This window comes from Caretta caretta, chromosome 9 (assembly GCF_965140235.1).
Source record: "Caretta caretta isolate rCarCar2 chromosome 9, rCarCar1.hap1, whole genome shotgun sequence".
NCBI lineage: Eukaryota > Metazoa > Chordata > Testudines > Cheloniidae > Caretta > Caretta caretta.
In genome coordinates, this window is record NC_134214.1 from 54,721,629 (window position 1) to 54,739,664 (window position 18,036).

General features: G+C 47.3%; 1 protein-coding gene across 1 annotated transcript; it reads left to right on the forward strand.

Moving 5' to 3' along the window:
* The first annotated feature begins 250 nt into the window (after window positions 1–250).
* TM4SF19 (transmembrane 4 L six family member 19) lies at window positions 251–17,278 on the forward strand. The gene is made up of 6 exons (XM_048865216.2): window positions 251–718; window positions 7,029–7,225; window positions 9,569–9,646; window positions 12,782–12,951; window positions 13,751–13,940; window positions 15,749–17,278. Exons 2-5 carry the CDS (start codon window positions 7,049–7,051, stop codon window positions 13,938–13,940), a joined length of 615 nt encoding a protein of 204 aa, XP_048721173.1. The 5' UTR covers window positions 251–718; window positions 7,029–7,048; the 3' UTR covers window positions 15,749–17,278.
* The last annotated feature ends 758 nt before the right edge of the window (window positions 17,279–18,036 follow it).

Sequence of the window (18,036 nt, forward strand, 5' to 3'; positions counted from 1 at the left end):
GAGTCTGGAGCACAGCATAGTCGTCAGGTCTGCTACTGTCTCTGATGTAATGCCGCTGCTTCTTTCGCTCCAGCAGTAAGAGAGTCATGCCTTTAGCTCCAGCAGTCCCAGATCCAGTCCCCACAGATGGCCTCAGCAGGGTCTCATTGCAAGTGTTTGCAGGATCAGGGCCTTGGGTGTCCAAGCCATTCACGTTTGCTTGATTAATTCACATGCCAGGGGCACAGAGGGAAGCTCTTTGCATAAACAATCAGCTTCAGCCACTCTGCCTGGCTCTTGGATGCCCATATCATTCCATGCAAATATGCACACGCTCTGCCCCACCCTTCCTCCAGGAACCAGCTTTCTTGTTTAGTAACAATTCTCATTTCCTTCCATGAGTGCAAGGTGCTTTTCTGAGAATGTGTCATCACCACTTCAGAGCTGTCAGTCATGTGGAAGAGACGAGGCATATGACTGGTGTGTGGGTGACGGATGAATAGAACTTCAGACCATCTATGGGAAAAACTGGAGACAGCCTGATACAGTCAAAACACTTATAAATATCCAATATCCATGACTCTTCAGGGATCTTCGCCTTTCCTTGGGACGATAACAAGCCTCATTAGACCCTCTCCAGTAACCTAGATATTGTCCATTGGGGGAGACAGAGGTGAGACTGCCATTGTACTGGGAGACAACTCATTGCTTTTGCATCACATCACTTCATTTCTCTCAGGTAAGTGGAGAAGGAAAGCATTCACTGGGATTTGATGTGACTGTGGGCTACTTGAGAAGGATGATTTAGGGACCGAATGCATCTGCTCTGAGTGATGATGATGATTTATTTGTATTACCGTAGGACCTAGGTCTAACATCAATGGAAGGTTAGAGGGATTAGAGAGTTTCTCTGGGGTTCCCAATCTGGGACTGATTCAACCTCTGTTGCCAAGCCTTGGGCATCTGTGCTTGTTGATTTGTGATTGTTGGTGTAAAATCTTTCTCCCTTCTGGATTTCATCTCCTCTAGTGACCCAGCAGTAGCCTGTTGTGTATGAAATCAGCTGACACAGAACCTGTTTGCAGCTTGAGGGGAAAGGTCAATCAAAGCAGTTAAACATCTTCTGGGAAAGAGATTGATACCATTTCCAAAGCATCCCGAGGGATGTCACTTGGTACAAGAAACAGGGAGGTTCTGGTGGTCATTGTCTTCCATCATGTGCGACTGCCAGTGTGGAATCAGCTTGTGGACTCAGTCCAATTCCTAGCAGGTGGTGCCCACATCACACCTGGCCCTGAAGAGCAGCTTCTTTGGAAGGCTAAGCAATGTACTGTGGTAGTGCCTAAAGAGTCCAACAGAGATCTGGACCCCATTGTGCTAGGTGCTGTACAAACACACAGTGCCTGCCCCAAAGAGCTTATAATCGAAATAGACAAGGCAACAGATGGTAGGGGAAACAGAGGCACACAAGGGGGGGGGAGGGATAGCTCAGTGGTTTCAGCTTTGGCCTGCTAAACCCAGGGTTGTGAGTTCAATCCTTGAGGGGGCCATTTAGGGATCTGGGGCAAAAATTGGGGATTGGTCCTGCTTTGAGCAGGGGGTTGGACTAGATGACCTCCTGAGGTCCCTTCCAACCCTGATATTCTATGATTCTAAGGGGACATGAATCCCTGAAGAGGGTACAGCAGCTCAGTGTCAGAGGCAAGAATCACACTGGACTTCCCAACTGTCAGTCTAGCACCCTCTCCAAGTCCATCAGTGTCAGTGAATTTACATTAGCAAAGGGTTGAGAGCAGAGTATCCCAAGCAATAGTGCACACATCTTGTAATGTTGTTACTCTAGGGTTATATGGTTACTCTAGGGTCTTCCTGGCACCTGATTAGCTTGTCACTAGTCAGTTGCACTGGTTGGCTGGCTTCTGCACTGCAGTGGTTTCAGATATCAAGCTTCCTTAGAACGTGAAATAGCTGGGCTAAGAGAATTCTCAGTGAGTGGCAGCTTGATGGGTTCCATGTCCGCTTCCTTCTGGTTCAGCTCTGGCAGGATGAATTGTTCTACCTACTTCAGCTCTTGCAAAATTGATGTGTTCTGCCCCTGATGCCAAGGTTTTTCAGGACATCAGAGGTCTACAAGGGGTTGTTGCGTAATTATTTCGACTTTCACTTCTGAAATTTCACTTCAACAGTTCCAGTCAGTCTATTTTTTTGAAGCAAAATATTTTTAAAATGATTGCCTTACTGTGATTGCACAATAAATGCCATAGAATCCAGATGCATCAAATAAATGAGTTAAATAGTAACTGCACTGTTCAGGCATGATACTATAAAAAACACTGGAAATCTGTTTAACCCAAATGGGCATATGCTCATGTGAGTTAACTGAATGGCCCGGCAAGACTGAATTTCATTTGCTGCTGCTGTTGTCTGCAAAACTACTAGCCATAGTTAAAAATCAAGAAAAGGAGTACTTGTGGCACCTTAGAGACTAACCAATTTATTTGAGCATGAGCTTTCGTGAGCCACAGCTCACTTCCTCTGAAACCAGTTAAAAATCACTTGCATGTTGTAAGTATGTTGCCACTTTATTTGCACCAGTAAATGCCTAGAAGTTAACTTTATCTGACTACAATACCGCCCAAAATGGAGTTTTGCACTGACCCTTTATAATTTGAAGTTCCTTGTTATACAAAGTAAAGTGAATCTAGATTGATATTACCCAATTTCAAAAGAACACTACGCTACTCTTACTAAATGGTGCCAAACTGTTTACTAATCAAGCCATTCACAAAGGAGATGCTGAATGATCGGGAAAAGGTTATTTGAGAAACTGATCTATCCTCACAACTATTGCCGATAGACAGGAACTCTAATTTTCTTCTGATGTAGGGCCAAGTTTTGGTCTTGGTTTTATCAATTTAAACACGGACGGTGCATGAAATGCCAGCTGGGGTTGGCTAGCCCCCAACCCTGCCCCTTCCACCTGAGGCCCTGCCCTTTCCGCGCCTTCCCCACATCAGAGCCCAACCCACCATAGCCACCAGCCCCCCATCCCTCCCGGCTAGCGCCCCCAGGCCCAGAGTGCAGGGCGGATGGGCAGTGCAGCCCCAGAGCACCGAGAGGCCGGGCGGTGCAGCCCCACACCGAACCAGGGCCACTGCACAGGGATGGAGCCATGCAGAGTGGGAAGCAGGAGAAGAGGGGCCTGAAGGCAGAGCATGGGCAGGGCCATGCCTGGCTGTTTGGGGAGGCACAGCTTCCGCCAGCCTATGATTCCCCCACCCATGAGTTTAAACAGGGGTAACTCTATTGAAATGAATAATTATTCCAAATGTATTCTGGTGTAACTGAGTGGAATTTGGCCTGAGGACTTTAGGAAGATGTGGCTAGGAGAGGAATTTGTGTAAAATGTTGTATCTGAAACATAAACACTAAATATCCTGTGCACGGGATAGAAAGAGATTTAAACTGGAAACCCCACCACTTTGCCAAAATCTCCAGTTTAAACTGTATATGCTGGTGTGAAAAGTTGTCCCTTAGACTAAATCTGGTCAGTGAGCTTCAAAACTCACAGTAAAGTCACTGAATCATGTTCTAATCTGCCACACCAATGTAAATCCATGGTAACTCAGTTGACTTCAGTAGCATTACTGGATTCATACTAGTGTAAATGAGATTAAAATAGTCCGAATGTTATCAAATGATGTTCACTGCTACTTTGTAAATAAATTCCAAGTAAAATTTTGAAGAGACAAGGCAAAGTGTTATTAAGTGGAGCTGGTCAAAGTATTCAGAGCAAACAGCTTGGTTAGATTTTCCCCTTCTCTTTTCATATTGACCATGAACAGATCATGACTTTTTTCTTATTTGAAACTGTTTTTGTACAAACACCTATGGGTTGCTATAACCAGTTTCATAACAAGTTCCTTTGAGTATTCAATCAGAATTCACTGTTTGAGCTGTGTGGGTTGTTCGCAAAGTTGCATAGTTTAGTTTCTGGTCTTTGCCAGGAGACCCTAATTATAAGCAAGGGCAGGGGAGTGGGGCAAGTGTAAAGAGATTGATAAATTGGTAGAAACTGCTCTGGAGAAGATCTGTTGGTTGGACCAACACAGGGATAATAAAGCCCTCTAGGATTTATTATATCATAGACTTTAAGACCAGAAGGGACCATCATGATCATCTAGTCTGACCTCCTGCACATCGCAGGCCAAGAACCTCACCCACCCACTCCTGTAATGGACCCCTAACCTCTAGCTGAGTTGCTGAAGACCTCACATAATGGTTTAAAGACTTCCACTTACAGAGAATTCACCATTTGCACTAGTTTAAACCTGCAAGTGACCTGTCCCCCATGCTGCAGAGGAAGGCAAAAAAAACCCAGGGTAGTGACTACGGCCCCCAACCGAGATTAGAGCCCCAGCATGCGAGGCACTTTACAAACACATGGTACGAGACAGTCCCTACCCTGGAGATTTTAATATAAACAGAGTTCCTTTTCTGGCCCTGTCTTATCTGTTGTTCTCAAACTGTAAGACATTTGGGGAGACAAACAAAATTTTGACCACAAGACTGTGGAGATAACATTTTAAGTTCCTATTTAAGGCGTTTCTCACTCCAGCAAAGCTTGTTGATTTTATTAGAGATACTTACCTTTCTCTGCCTGGGATGTGAGTTTCAAGAGGGGATTATTTAAATATGTTCTTGCTTTGTCATAAACTATGTGGGGTTTTTGTCAAGAAACAGTCTCTCTGATCTGGGACATTACTAAAGTTGCAATCCCATTGCAATATATTGACTATAGAAGATCTGTGCAATAGCCACTGATAGATACAAAGATTTGTTCAGCTGTCTTTATGGATGGCAAAATGTACCACTTAATTGGTTTGGAAATCCAAGAATCTACCCAGGAGCCAACTTTGGTGCAGATCAATATCTTTCAGTCTTAGCCCCCACTTGAAAGAAAGCCTCCAACTATTTCCAGTGCTGACCAGTAGAATCTGGCCTTGCCGGGCTCCTTTCTTAGCTTGCTGTAACAGCAGAAGCTGCTTAAACCCAGAGACTAGAACAGGGACTGAGATCCTGGTGATCTAGGTATTATTCCCAAATTTGAATGGCCTTTGGCAATCACTGCACCTTTCTGTGCCTCTATTTCCTTCTCTGTGAAATGGAATGATGATGGTGCTCACCTCCTTTGTGAAGTGCACTGAGCACTCTGGCTGCAAAGTGCGAGGGAAGAGCTAGGTGTTGATTAGTAGCAATCTGGTAGTGTTGACTAATTGCTGTTCTTGGGCAGATGTTTGCTTTTCTTCATATCCTTTAAAAAGCTGTCTAAATGAGACATCTCAGTATTGCACCAGAAGGTCACCCCTCTCATCCTAGGGCTGGGATTTTTAGATTAGTTATGGATTACATCTCTTTATCCATGGTATCTTTGTGTCATGAGAGATGAAGAGGTTTTGCTTTATTGACCAAATATTTTATCTACTATATTTGGTATGCCAGGTCATAGCTGATAGATAGATTTCAGGAAAGGGCACAATCAAACAGCTAAAATCTCTTGGCAGTTAATTTTTATCATGATGTGCAGAAAAAGGGCTATTCCTATCCTTGTCAGAGAATTTTTTCAGATGGAAGCTATACACTAGGCTCCAGATTTTTCAAGTGCTCAGAACTCAGGGGCACCAGAACTGGGGGACCAGGGGGCCATGGCCCCATGACTTTTTAAAGTACGAGGGCTATGCCCTCCCACTTTGTACTGGCCAGGAGGGAGGGAGCGGAGAGGAGGAAGCAGGGGGCGGGGTCTTGGGGGAAGAGGCGGTGCAGGGGTGGGGCTTTGAGGGAAGAGGTGGCAGGGGGCAGGGCCCTGGAGGAAGAGGCAGTGCGAGGGCAGGGCCTTGGGGGAAGGGACAGCGCAAGGGTGGGGCCTCATTTCAGGCACCAGTGCCCCCCCCCACACTTTTAGGGAGCTTCCATTGCCCCTGTCAGAACTCACCATTGGATTGGATTTTGAGAGCTCACCAAAATAAAGAGGCCAGGTTTTCGAAAGCATCCAACATCTCCCTTGTTCTCTTTTGTGCTAGCCAGCAGCATGGAGAGTGGAAACAAAGCGGAAATACGTTGGGTATATACAGCTCTTTCTTGTCAATCCTTTACCATGGTTATGGCAATGCTCTTACCTGGGTACATGCAGCTAGAGCGAAAACATCCAGCCCTAGTGAGAAGGCAGACATGACCTTAACAGCAAGCAAAGAGGCAAGTGCCCATAGCTTAAGTACCTAAGTAAGTCTCAGAAATGGCATTTAGATGTCATACCAACCCAGCAGGGGAGTCCTATCCTCAGCGAAGCTCTGAAGAAGTCAGTGGTGAATCATAGAATATCAGGGTTGGAAGGGACCTCAGGAGGTCATCTAGTCCAACCCCCTGCTCAAAGCAGGACCAATCCCCAACTAAATCATCCCAGCCAGGGCTTTGTCAAGCCTGACCTTGAAAACCTCTAAGGATGGAGATTCCACCACCTCCCTAGATAACCCATTCCAGTGCTTTACCACCCTCCTAGTGAAAAAGTTTTTCCTAACATCCAACCTAAATCTTCCCCACTGCAACTTGAGACCATTACTCCTTGTTCTGTCATCTGGTACCACTGAGAACAGTCTGGATCCATCCTCTTTGGAACCCCCTTTCAGGTAGTTGAAAGCAGCTATCAAATCCCCCCCTCATTCTTCTCTTCTGCAGACTAAACAATCCCAGTTCACTCAGCCTCTCCTCATAAGTCCTGTGCTCCAGCCCCCTAATAATTTTTGTTGCCCTCTGCTGGACTCTTTCCAATTTTTCCACATCCTTCTTGTAGTGTGGAGCCCAAAACTGGACACAGTACCCCAGATGAGGCCTCACCAATGTCGAATAGAGGGGAATGATCTGCTGGCAATGCCCCTACTTATACAACCCAAAATGCCGTTAGCCTATGGTGCTACTTTTCCTTCTACCAGCTGAGGATCTGGCCCAGAGACTGTGAAATCCAATCATTCTTTTTTCCCCTCCCCTCTGTGCAGGGCTCACTGGCTTGCCGACAATGTGCGTAGGGAAGTGCACTCGGATTCTGGGCCCATGCCTCATTGCCTTGGGTGTGCTTTCCATTGCTGCCAACGTGCTCCTCCTCTTTCCCAGCTGGATGTGGAGCTATCTGAAGGAGGGCCACATCACCAAACAGGCTATGCAAGTGCCAGGAGTCTGGGGAGGAGGCATAATTGTAAGTGGTGTGACTTCTTTGCCCTCCTTTCCCTTTTCCCCAGCATGTGTGCACTGTCTTGGACAGAACATTCACCAAGGGAGTCACAGGACCAAGGCACAATGTGTCCAGTGGGTAGGGCATGATACCACTGGCCTTCTGGGTGACTTTGGGCAAGCTCATTCCCCACTCTGTGCCTCAGTTTCCCCATCTGAGAAGTGGGGATGTTGGTAAGCTGGGGCACAGTTGGGCTCCATGCTACAACCCCTGGCTGACATTCTATGGGCTGTGTTAGACAGCAGGGCAGACTGGATGATCAGGGTGACCCCTTACAGCCTTATGAAAGGCTTCTGGATGTCATTATGTCCCCTTTTTCCTCAGGGGAGGGATAGCTCAGTGGTTTGAGCATTTGCCTGCTAAACCCATGGTTGTGAGTTCAATCCTTGAGGGGGCCATTTGGGATCTGGGGCAAAAATTGGGGATTGGTCCTGCTTTGAGCAGGAGGTTGGACTAGATGACCTCCTGAGGTCCCTTCCAACCCTGATATTCTATGATTCTATAGGGCTTTGTATGCTGGTGGCTGACACTAACATACTTCTCATACCTATATACTGTATAGGCCCTGACCTGAAGTCAGCTGAAAGACTCACATCAGCTTTAACAGGCTTTGGATCAAGTCCTAAGGGTAACAGAAAAGAAAATCCAGATAGAAAATCACATATTTACAAACTTCTTGGAACAGTTAACAGATTAAACTAATTAGTCCTTTCCTCCATAACGTCCTCAGTTGGTATAATGACCATTAGCAAGAATCACTTCCATGTCGCATGGGCAACACATGAACCGCCAGCTGCGGGAGGCTAGCTCTCAGCCCCGTCCCTTTTGCCCCAGACACCACCCCTTCCGCCCCCTCTGCCAGAGCCCAGAACCCCACCACCACAGCCACCCACCCGGCCACAGCCCCCCTAGCCCTGGAGTGCCAGGAGGGAGGGCAGGCAGTGCCACCGCAGGCTCCCCCCAGCCCTGGAGCGCCAGGAGGGCGGGTGGTGCAGCCCTGGCCCCTGGAGCCGGGCTGCAGAGCAGAAGCAGGGAGCCTGGGGGCAGAGCATGGGTGAGGCCATGCCTGGCTGTTTGGGGAGGCACAGCCTCCCCCAGGCTATGGTACCCGCTGCCCATGCCATGTCGTCATGTTGCCCATCTGCTTGGTGCTAGTAACTTCTGTATTTGCTAATCCAAACTTCTCCATGCTGCTCTCCAGGGAGGCCATTTTGGAGCCTCGCCAGGTTCACGGTGACACATCAGGCCACTGAGTGAAATGATCGTTATCTTCCAAGAAAGCTGCTCCAGTATGGCAACGCTTTGCTCTGCACCTTGGCAGTGCAATCAGGCACCCTGGCAAGGACTGGGATGGAGTGGGGTAGCCAACAATAGTCTAATAGCATATTTGATGAATTCTGGGATGCTTTTAAATTAACTTTTCTTATTGTTTGCCTAGCTCGGCTCCCCGCTGGCTACTGGTATGTTATGCTAGTGTCAGTATAACTAGCAAAGTCTCCTGCACGATTGTTTGCAATGGCTCCTTGGCTGGTTTTAAACAGTAATAATACCATTTTGCTGCTAGAGGAAAATCAGTTCCTGTGGCCTCATTGACGTCTTTGGCAAAATTCCCATAGACTTCAGTGAGTCCAGTATTCTACCCCGTATCGCCGCTTTAAAGGCATGTGTTATGTTCATAACTGAAGCACATAGACAGTAAGTGATTTTGTCTTTGTCAAAGCCCTGGTAATAGAACTCAGGTGTCTGTAGTCCCAGTTCTATTTCACTGGGAATTCATCTTCCGTTTTGCATACCCCGATTTGTTATGGTTTATTTTTATTACTGTAGCTCCTACGAGCCCTAGTTACAGCCCAGGACTTAGTCGCAGGGCTCTGTACAAACACACAATAAAGAGATGGTGGTGGATAACAGATTCTAAATGCTGGTCCTTCTGACATTTCTAACTTTCCATATGCAGCAAAATGTTTTCTCTAAATGAAAAGCACACGCTCATAAGCAGCCACCTAGATGTTGCAGACAGATATTAGATTGACATGGTACAGCCTATTGCCAGGGTTCTAACTTTAGCCTTAATCACACAAGGAGCACAGCACAAGCCAGAACCTCCATGAATGACTTCGGTGGTGCTCTGCATAGGCATGAGGATCCGTCCACAGGTCTTGTTGCAGGATTTGGGATCTTTAAGACTGGGATGAAGGGTAGTTCATAACTGCTCCATGCTGAATAAGGGAAAGAACTAACTGCCAGCTCTTGGTGCCAGCAGACTGGATCGTCCCATTCATCCTGAATCATTTCCTACTCTCTCAGGTTCTTCTGGCTGCAACTCAGATCACGGCTGTTGGGTGGCGCTGTGGCCGTTCCTCCGACTGCAGAACTTGCCGGAATGTAAGACAGAGATTCCTTTGACTTGTGGAAAATGTTCTTATTTTAGCTGCAGAACCAGACTCCAGACCCACAGTTCTGGAGTTAACAGGCCACACCTCTCTGTCACTGGGCTGCCAGATTTAATGGTGCTGTGTTAGCGTAGCCCCAGAAGGGAACGATACGTTTTGCAGACAAGTAGAAAGAAAAATTCCTTAGCTTATGTTCCAAACAGGCCACTGTTTAGATAGGGAGTGAGACAGCCCAACGAGCTGCAATTATGTGGCAAAGAGAGGAAGGGTGATCCAGTGATTAAAGCACTAGCCTGGAACTCGGGAGACCTCGGTTCAGGTGCTTGCTCCACCCTGGACTCCCTGTAGGGTTGCCAGGTGTCCGGTTTTTGACCGGAACACCTGGTTGAAAAGGGACCCTGGCGTCTCTGGTCAACACCACTGACTGGGCTGTTAAAAGTCCCGTCAGCGGAGCAGCAGGGCTAAGGCGGGCTCCCTGCTTGCCATGGCTCCATACGGCTGCCGGAAGCAGCGTCATGTTCCACCTCTGGCTCTTACGCATAGGGGCACCCAGGGGGAGCCGCATGTTGCACCCTCCCCAACTGCCACCTCCGCAGCTCCCACTGGCTGGGAACCACAGCCAATGGGATCTGCGGGGGTGGTGCCTGCGGACGGGGCAGCATGCAGAGCCGCCTGGTCGCACCTTTGCCTAGGAGCTGGAGAGGGGACATGATGCTACTTCCGGGAGCTACTTGCGGTAAATGTCACCCAGATCTTGCACCCCGACCCCCTCCCATTCCCCAACCCCTTACCCCAGCCCTGATTCCCCCTCCCACCCTCTGAACCCCTCGTTCCCAGCCCAGAGCACCCTCCTACACCCCAAACCCCTCATCCCTGGCCCCACACCAGAACCCGCACCACTAGCCAGAGCCCTCCCCCTCACACACTTGAGCCCCCTGCCCCAGCCCAGAGCCCCCTCCCACACCCTGAACCCCTCATTTCTGGCCCACCCTGGAACCTACACCTCCAGCTCAGAGACTGTACCCTCTCCCACACACCAACCCCCTGTCTCAGCCTGGAGCCCCCTCCCATACTGTGAACCCCTCAGCTGCACCCCACAGCCCAGAGCCCCCTCCTGCACCCCAAAATCCTCATCCCTGGCTCAACCCCAGAGCCTGCACGCCCAGCCAGAGTCCTCACCCCCTCCTGCACCCCAACCCCCTGAGCCAGCCCAGTGAAAATGAGTGAGTGAGTGAGGGTGGGGAGAGTGAGTGACAGAGGGAATGGGGATGGAGTGAGCGGGGGGCAAGGCCTCAGAGAAGGGGTGGGGCAGAGGCAAGGCATTGGAGGAGGGGTGGGGCAGGGCAAGAGTGTTTGGTTTTGTGCGAGTAGAAAGTTGGCAAGCCTAACTCTCTGTTAGGCCCATCAAGGGAAATTTGGGGCCCCGTACACCATGTTTGCTGGGGCGTCACCCCCTCCCATTTCCAATCAGGTACAGGCATTTTTGGGGGTCCCCTTTGCCCTGCTCTTGTCAGCCCTGCTCCTTGTATGAGCTTGGGTAAGTCGCTAAATCTCTCTGGGCCTCATTTCCTCCTCTGTGAACTGGGGATCACCCCTGCCTCACAGGGGCGTTGAGGCTAAAAACATTACAGCTTGTTGGGGGGCTCAGCTACTCCAGTAATGGGGGCCAGATTGGTACCACATCTGGTTGGTCCCATGGTTTTTTTAGCCCTCCCCTCGTGCACTGGGGTGTGAATTGCACAGCACCAGAGACTTGCAGTCAGCGTATTTGTGTGGGGTAGGGACCACATGCCACCAACCCAGCGATTCACGTTCTGCCTCTATATTTTACTGACAGCCCCGAGAGTAGGAGGGTTTTGATGAGAGTGATGATGAGCTGCTCGGTAAGCTAAGCCCCCATTTTGCAAATCCTCTTTATCCGCATCTCCGCACCTACCCGCAGGTTTAGGGTGCTGGGTCTCTAATGGTAAAAAGGATACAGCCCTTTCTTCAATGCAGATCTGAATGATATTGTCACAAGAGCTTGTGTGATAACAGGATCCTAGTTATCACTCACTGCTCTGTCCCCACCGGCTGTTCTGTTAGGCAGGACAAAAAAAAATAAAAATAAAAAATCCCATGCTGGAGCTTGCGGTTTGCCTCTAGCCTGCAGAAGCAAGGAACCTGCCTTTCTTGGCATTGCAATCCTGATGGGAGTTTCTGATCCTTAGGCCTTTTAAAGGGACATACCTGACAATGGCAGGGAAATAGCCAGTGTACCTGCCCTAATGGAGCTGGAAGGGTAATCTCCCCTAGCCCTTTCCCAGGGTATCTCATGCAAATGCAGCTTTCCGGAAGAGTATAAAGCAGCATATGCTCCCATCACAGTAATCTTGTACACTAAGGCCACGCTTTCAAAAGGAGCCACTGACTTTGGGCACCACCTGGGCCTGATGTTCAGCAGTGCTGAGGGCCTGCAGCTCTCATGGCCTCCAGCTGGAGTCACGCATGCTCAGCACTTCTGCAAATCAGGTCCACTTTTGCAAATGGCCTCAATGCCTCACGGCTGAGTGTGGATGAGCAAGTTGAAGTGGAGGAGGAGAACCACAACAGCAGCCTTGCCTCCTGCCAGCACTTTTTGTTGGATCATGCCATGGGACTGACTTGATTACTTTCTGAGTGACTTCCTGTGCACATATGCCCAATAACGTGTTGGGAGGGGGTTAAGTGCACAGGGTCTTCTGCCTTGTGTATTCTCTTCCAGCACGCAGCAAGCGGCCGATCTGATCTGTCCATGTTTTGAAGTCACGGCACGTAGCTGTAACCGGTGGCGCAAGTTGCAGGGCAGGGGGGGATCAGGACTCATGTTGCAGTTGTAAAGAAGCTCTGGCTAGGAGCCGAGACAGTTCTCATCTGCAGTGACTCCTTTGGTTAAAGTCATACAGGAGCTGCAAGGGTTTCCCAGCTTCTTCCGGCAGTTGTAATTGCAGCATCTGAGGCCATTAGAGTTCATTTCACGCCCTTGGCAGTTTCTTGTTGCTCCAGTCTCTGCTAAGGGTAGGCCCAGCCATGCGGGACTCCTGACATTTGAGGAGAGAAGCATGATCACCTGGAATTACAAGTTTGTTTCTGTGTCTTTTACCCACAGATGTTCCTTTCCATTGTATTGTCGGGGCTGGCGTTGCTGGGATCTACTGCTTGCTTTATCCTTTCGGGTGTGGGCTTGACAAACGGACCCCTCTGTCTATACAACCAGACTGAAGTCCCGCAGTGGGATTACCCTTTCATAAACATGGAAAACCAGGCCTTCCACACCAGGTAGAAGGAGCTTGTGTGATGTCCAGGCAGCAGTAGGGCTAAAATACTCACAAAGCTTCATCTCTTCCCTTAATCCAACAATCTGAGGAAGAACGTTAAATGATTCAGCATTCAACAGACTCGGCAACATTGAGAACGAAGTTCTCCTCCTGCTGAGGAGCATTAAACCAGCATTACAGCAAGCTGGCTTGCCAGGAAACAGGGAGTGGAGCAGTCCAGGATGAATGGCCACTAAAGATGACCTTAAAATGGGGGACTAGTGGGGGCTTATTTCCTCTTATGGCTTTATAATACATAGACAGGTCTGAAAGGTGATTTTAAGGGTGGGGGTTTTTACCTGCTTGTTTTTTCCATTAGATCAGGTCCAGTCTAGCTGGGATGGCTCTGCAGTGCCTGGAGAAACTGAAATTATTACATTAACAAGAGCCATGTACTCAAGCTGAGCGGATGTCAGTGTAGGGCATCTTTAGCATTCCATGCTTTTGCTATTTAACTTTAATGGCTACTGAATATTTTGGGGGAAGGAAGTATTTGTTGATGTTTTATAATTCAGACCTGATAGCTCACAATACACATATCTGAGACCCCTACGAGGTCCTTCAGAAAAGTCAAGGAAGGTCTGATCAAATTCATGTTATTTTTAAAATTACAAAAGTAGCAGGCTGCCTTTATCCATCACAATGAAGCAAAAAGGGAACACATGCCCCCCTCCACACACACACTTTTTACACAATCAACTGCATGTCATCTCTTCAGATGTCTTTGTCCTATCACTGTCTCATCAGAGTCTCTCTTTAAGGGCTCAGAATTATTTGTATGACCAATCTCTCTGGAATTCAGTCTGCATTGAGCCCCCGAATGTTGTAGCCTGGAATATTTACTTCTTCTCTGTTCTACTGGTCATCAGCGTGGTCGAAATGGTCCTGGCTTCTCTTCAGATCATCAATGGCTTCTTTGGATGCCTCTGTGGCTTATGTGAAGGCAAATAGGTAATTTCAATTCCTAATAACTCTGTCACTGCTTTTCCTCATCTTCCCTGTGTGAATGGTGCCACCAAGAATTTCAGGCAAAAACTCCTGCAGGCTTTCCTGCATGATCTGAGTGCATCATCTTTTTGCTGAGACTTTGCCCAGGTGTGATGCACAATAAGGGTTTGATTCTGCACAGAGTGGGAGTGGAATTATGTATCAATGCAAGGTAAAATGTGGTGGACAGGGCAGAAAGTGGAGGACAGTGTGAGAGAACGGCTGGCTGACCCCAAGTTACCCCTTCTACTGGACTGGAGTAAAGGGTTAGGAGTCTATCTCTAGACCAGCTGTGTGAGAGGCAGCCGTGGGTTGAAGTGTAGTGTTCAAAGCGGATGATGGGTAGCGTAGGGTGACCAGGTGTCCCAATTTTATAGGGTTAGTCCTGATTTTTGGATCTTTCTTATATAGGCTCCTATTACTCCCCGGCCTGATTTTTCACACTTGCTGTCTGGTCACCAAGGGTAGCGTCTTGACCGAGATACATCTTGTAGTGCACTATACTACACTGGATCAACTGATATTCTCACTGCAGGCCCACAGTGGTGGTACAGTGTAATGGGGCTCTGGAATGCTCAGATGTAGCCAGTGCTCAGACAGGGCTGAGGCATGCTCCCCTAGCAGCCCTTTATTCCCACACGGTTAGGTCAATCCCAGCATTAGGAACCTAGTAGCAGAAAAAGAAATCTCCCTGAATATTCCTTCTAGGCAGGGTTTATTTCAGCTAGTGACAAATGCTAGTGGAGACAGGCAAGAATGTGATGATGGATTCAGCCAGTAGAATGAATCAGGCCTCGTCTTGATGAGGATTTTAGGTAGGCTTGGAAGGATTCAATTTTTTAATCAGTAAATGTCAATTTCACCATACACACCCCCCGCACATACGCACACACACTGCTGTGCCTGCACACACAGAGCAATAAAAAAACATTCCTATCACTCATAACTGAAATTTACAGACAGGCAAAATAAGAAAAATGCTGCTTGAAAACATATTAGTTTGATTTAAAAATATTTATTTTGTATATTTTGATGTGATAGACAATTTGTTTTAACAGTTTTGAATGTCACCGTTTACTGTCATTAAATAATTATGATTGATAATTTCCCACAACTATGAACATTTAAATAAATAAAAATTGGTGAAAAAATTTAAACTGCCCATAATTTTGCATAACTCTGAAAGTTAAAATAGATACAAATCAGAAAAAAATGCTTTAAAATAAATATTGATCTCATCCATCAAAATTATTTTAAAAAAAATTCCGCCACATTTAATTTTAGCATGTGCTGAACTGATCGAGCTAAAACTGGTGGGGGAACCCTACATTATTATTTGACTTCCTAGAAGTGTTAACTGTGGCTAATTTGAAAAAAAAAAAAAAACCCTACTTAATACCAATTGAGTGAAGCTAGCTCTGCAAACCCACCATGTTTCCAAGTCACACCCAGTCCTTACCAGGCAAGAGAGAGAAAGCAGAACAAAAATCCAGTGGTAGTAAAGCCTTGTCTAAACTGAAGATTTTCAAGCAATCAGTCAATCTTCTAATGTTGCCCTGTGGCTGCTCGACTGATGTTAGCGCTGGTGGGAGGGCTAGGATGTACTGGCTGCTGCCATTTCCACTGCTGTGCCATCAGGGGCTGCTCTGAGCACATCTGGGAAGCTGTGGGAAACAGGTAATTTAGAGATGGACTATCCTTGCTTTCCTCCCACTACAGGTGAGGCTAAAGTGCTATCCTCTAAGCTGATCTGCTGTTTGATTTTGTTGCAGGTTCAGTGCACATCAGACTCCTGTGTTGCCTGGATTTTGCTGTGCAGAGTAGAGGTGGCATTTACAAAGGGGTGATCATCCCAGAGCTTTGAGCCTTTACATCAGCTACACCTGTGCAAATATTAAACCGATCGTGGTCTCCTGGGTAGCCATATTACTCATCACTACAAGGACATTTAATACACACTAGAATCACTGCCACCATTTTATACCAGAGTGGCAGCTAGAGCTGGATATCAGACTTATGCTTGTGTGATGGAGCTTCAATGTAGTTTCTGTATGAACACATTGTACTGAATTGATGGGGCCATTATATGAATACCCTTTGATTTCTACAGGCACAAACCCAGGAGGAAGCGGAAATAATCCGTGCTAGCTGTTTACCTTTGTCTGGGAAGGGTGTGATGTCCCTTAGCGCCAGATTCAGGAAATGTACAGACCCTTTGTCAAGGGAAGAACACTGTGCAAGTCTGGAAAGAAGCCAAGACCTAGGGCACTAGACATGACAGATTCTGCACATGCAAGGGATTGCTTTGAAGAACAAATGAATCCTGCGTCATCTGATCTGGGTTTTCCCACCCTGTGGTTTCATCTGTGCTGAGGCAATGCCTCTAACTAGTGGCTTGAAACTGGCCTGTCTGAGGGCTGCTGATTAACAGAGAGACTATGGATGGACTATGTGACCCTTGAGCTTACATTTTTCTTAATGACAAAGAGATGGAAGGGGGCATCACTTGGGACCAATAACCTTTTTGACCTTTATTCATCATAACAAAGCAAAATAGCCATGAGCCCCATTTTTTCCTGTTTGCACAACCCATATGACTGTAGCCTATGTAGCGATATTTATAGTGACATTAGTCCAAAACGTGGTTTATTTTTTATTTTATTTAATTTATTAATCTAATAAATCTGAATTTAGACATACTGAGTTGGAGCCTTCTGGATGCTGCCATTGGGTTTGATCATTATTTGGCATCTCTGAAGAGTGAGAAACCAATTCCTGGACTCTGGGTCAGGACCAGTGTTCTCTCTAATTTTTTCCATCCATGTGTGGAATAAATTGTTAGTGCACTAAGGTAATGTGCGGATGTATGCCACCAAGAGAAACAAAACACCTAGATAGAATATATATTTTAAAAAGATATTATAGGGATAATTACTCCAGCCAGGACAGATTAGGCATTTTAGAACTCACTACTCAAAGAATTAAAATTAAGTGTAAGAGAGAAATAATTATGAAATGTGTAGACCAGTTAAACAAAAATACTCTTTGAAAGACTAAAATTACCGAGAATATATGTGCATTGCAGGAAGTACCAAGTAGTAACAACAATAATACAAGTATGTGTTGGGAGTGTGTGAGCTGGCTGCTGGGGAAGTCTGAGAGACCGTGCACTGTCTCTTTAAGGCACTGACTCAGTCACTCACCTGGAAGGCTCGTTCAAACCTCAGACCACAGCAGCTCTCTCCCGCTCAGAGTCCTGAGCCAGGCTGTCCCCTCTCCCCTGCTCTGTGGAGATGGGGTACAGGGGTGAGGGAAGGGGGACACCCTGACATCAGCACCCCCACTCTTCTTCCCCTTCTGCAGGAGGGTCCCAGGAGCAGCAGCAACATGGCTGCAAAGTAGCGGGGGGGAGGGGCACCTAAACACATGCTGCCAGATGTGCACAGCTCTGCTAATCAAGTGCGCAGCCCTTAAATCACTCCTGGGCAGCTGCCCGACCGCACAGCCTAGAGGGTACACCGGTCCGGACTGAGGGATGCTTTCTCCAAAGGCAGAGTGAATTAAGTCATCCCTGCCCCATTCCCATATCTTGTCGGCCTACAAAGGCTAGAATGATGTAGTTTATGACTCGTAAACCCAATGAAGTCAATTGGGTACGCCCATGGACATTTAGTAGCTACTGAAACAGATCCACGCTGAACTGCTGGAGAGAACTGATACAGCCACACTGTTTACATGCTGGATATGTTTTATTGGACACTTTTTGTCAAAAGACTACACAATTTTTAATCATGAGGTAATGCCTATCAAAGAATGATATGACTTTAAAAATCAGGCCCTGTCCTTCAACATTAAGGCAGTCTGGGACCATTCATTTCTCTCATCGTTGAGGCTAAAATTGTGTCATGGTTATTTTTAGCAAAAGTCAGAGACAGCTCATGGCAATAAACAAAAATTCACGGAAACCCATGACCTGTCCCTGACTTTTGCTAAAAATACCCTGGGGAAAGGGGACAAAGAGCACTGCCGGGACTTGCACCTTCTCCAGCCCCTCTGCTGC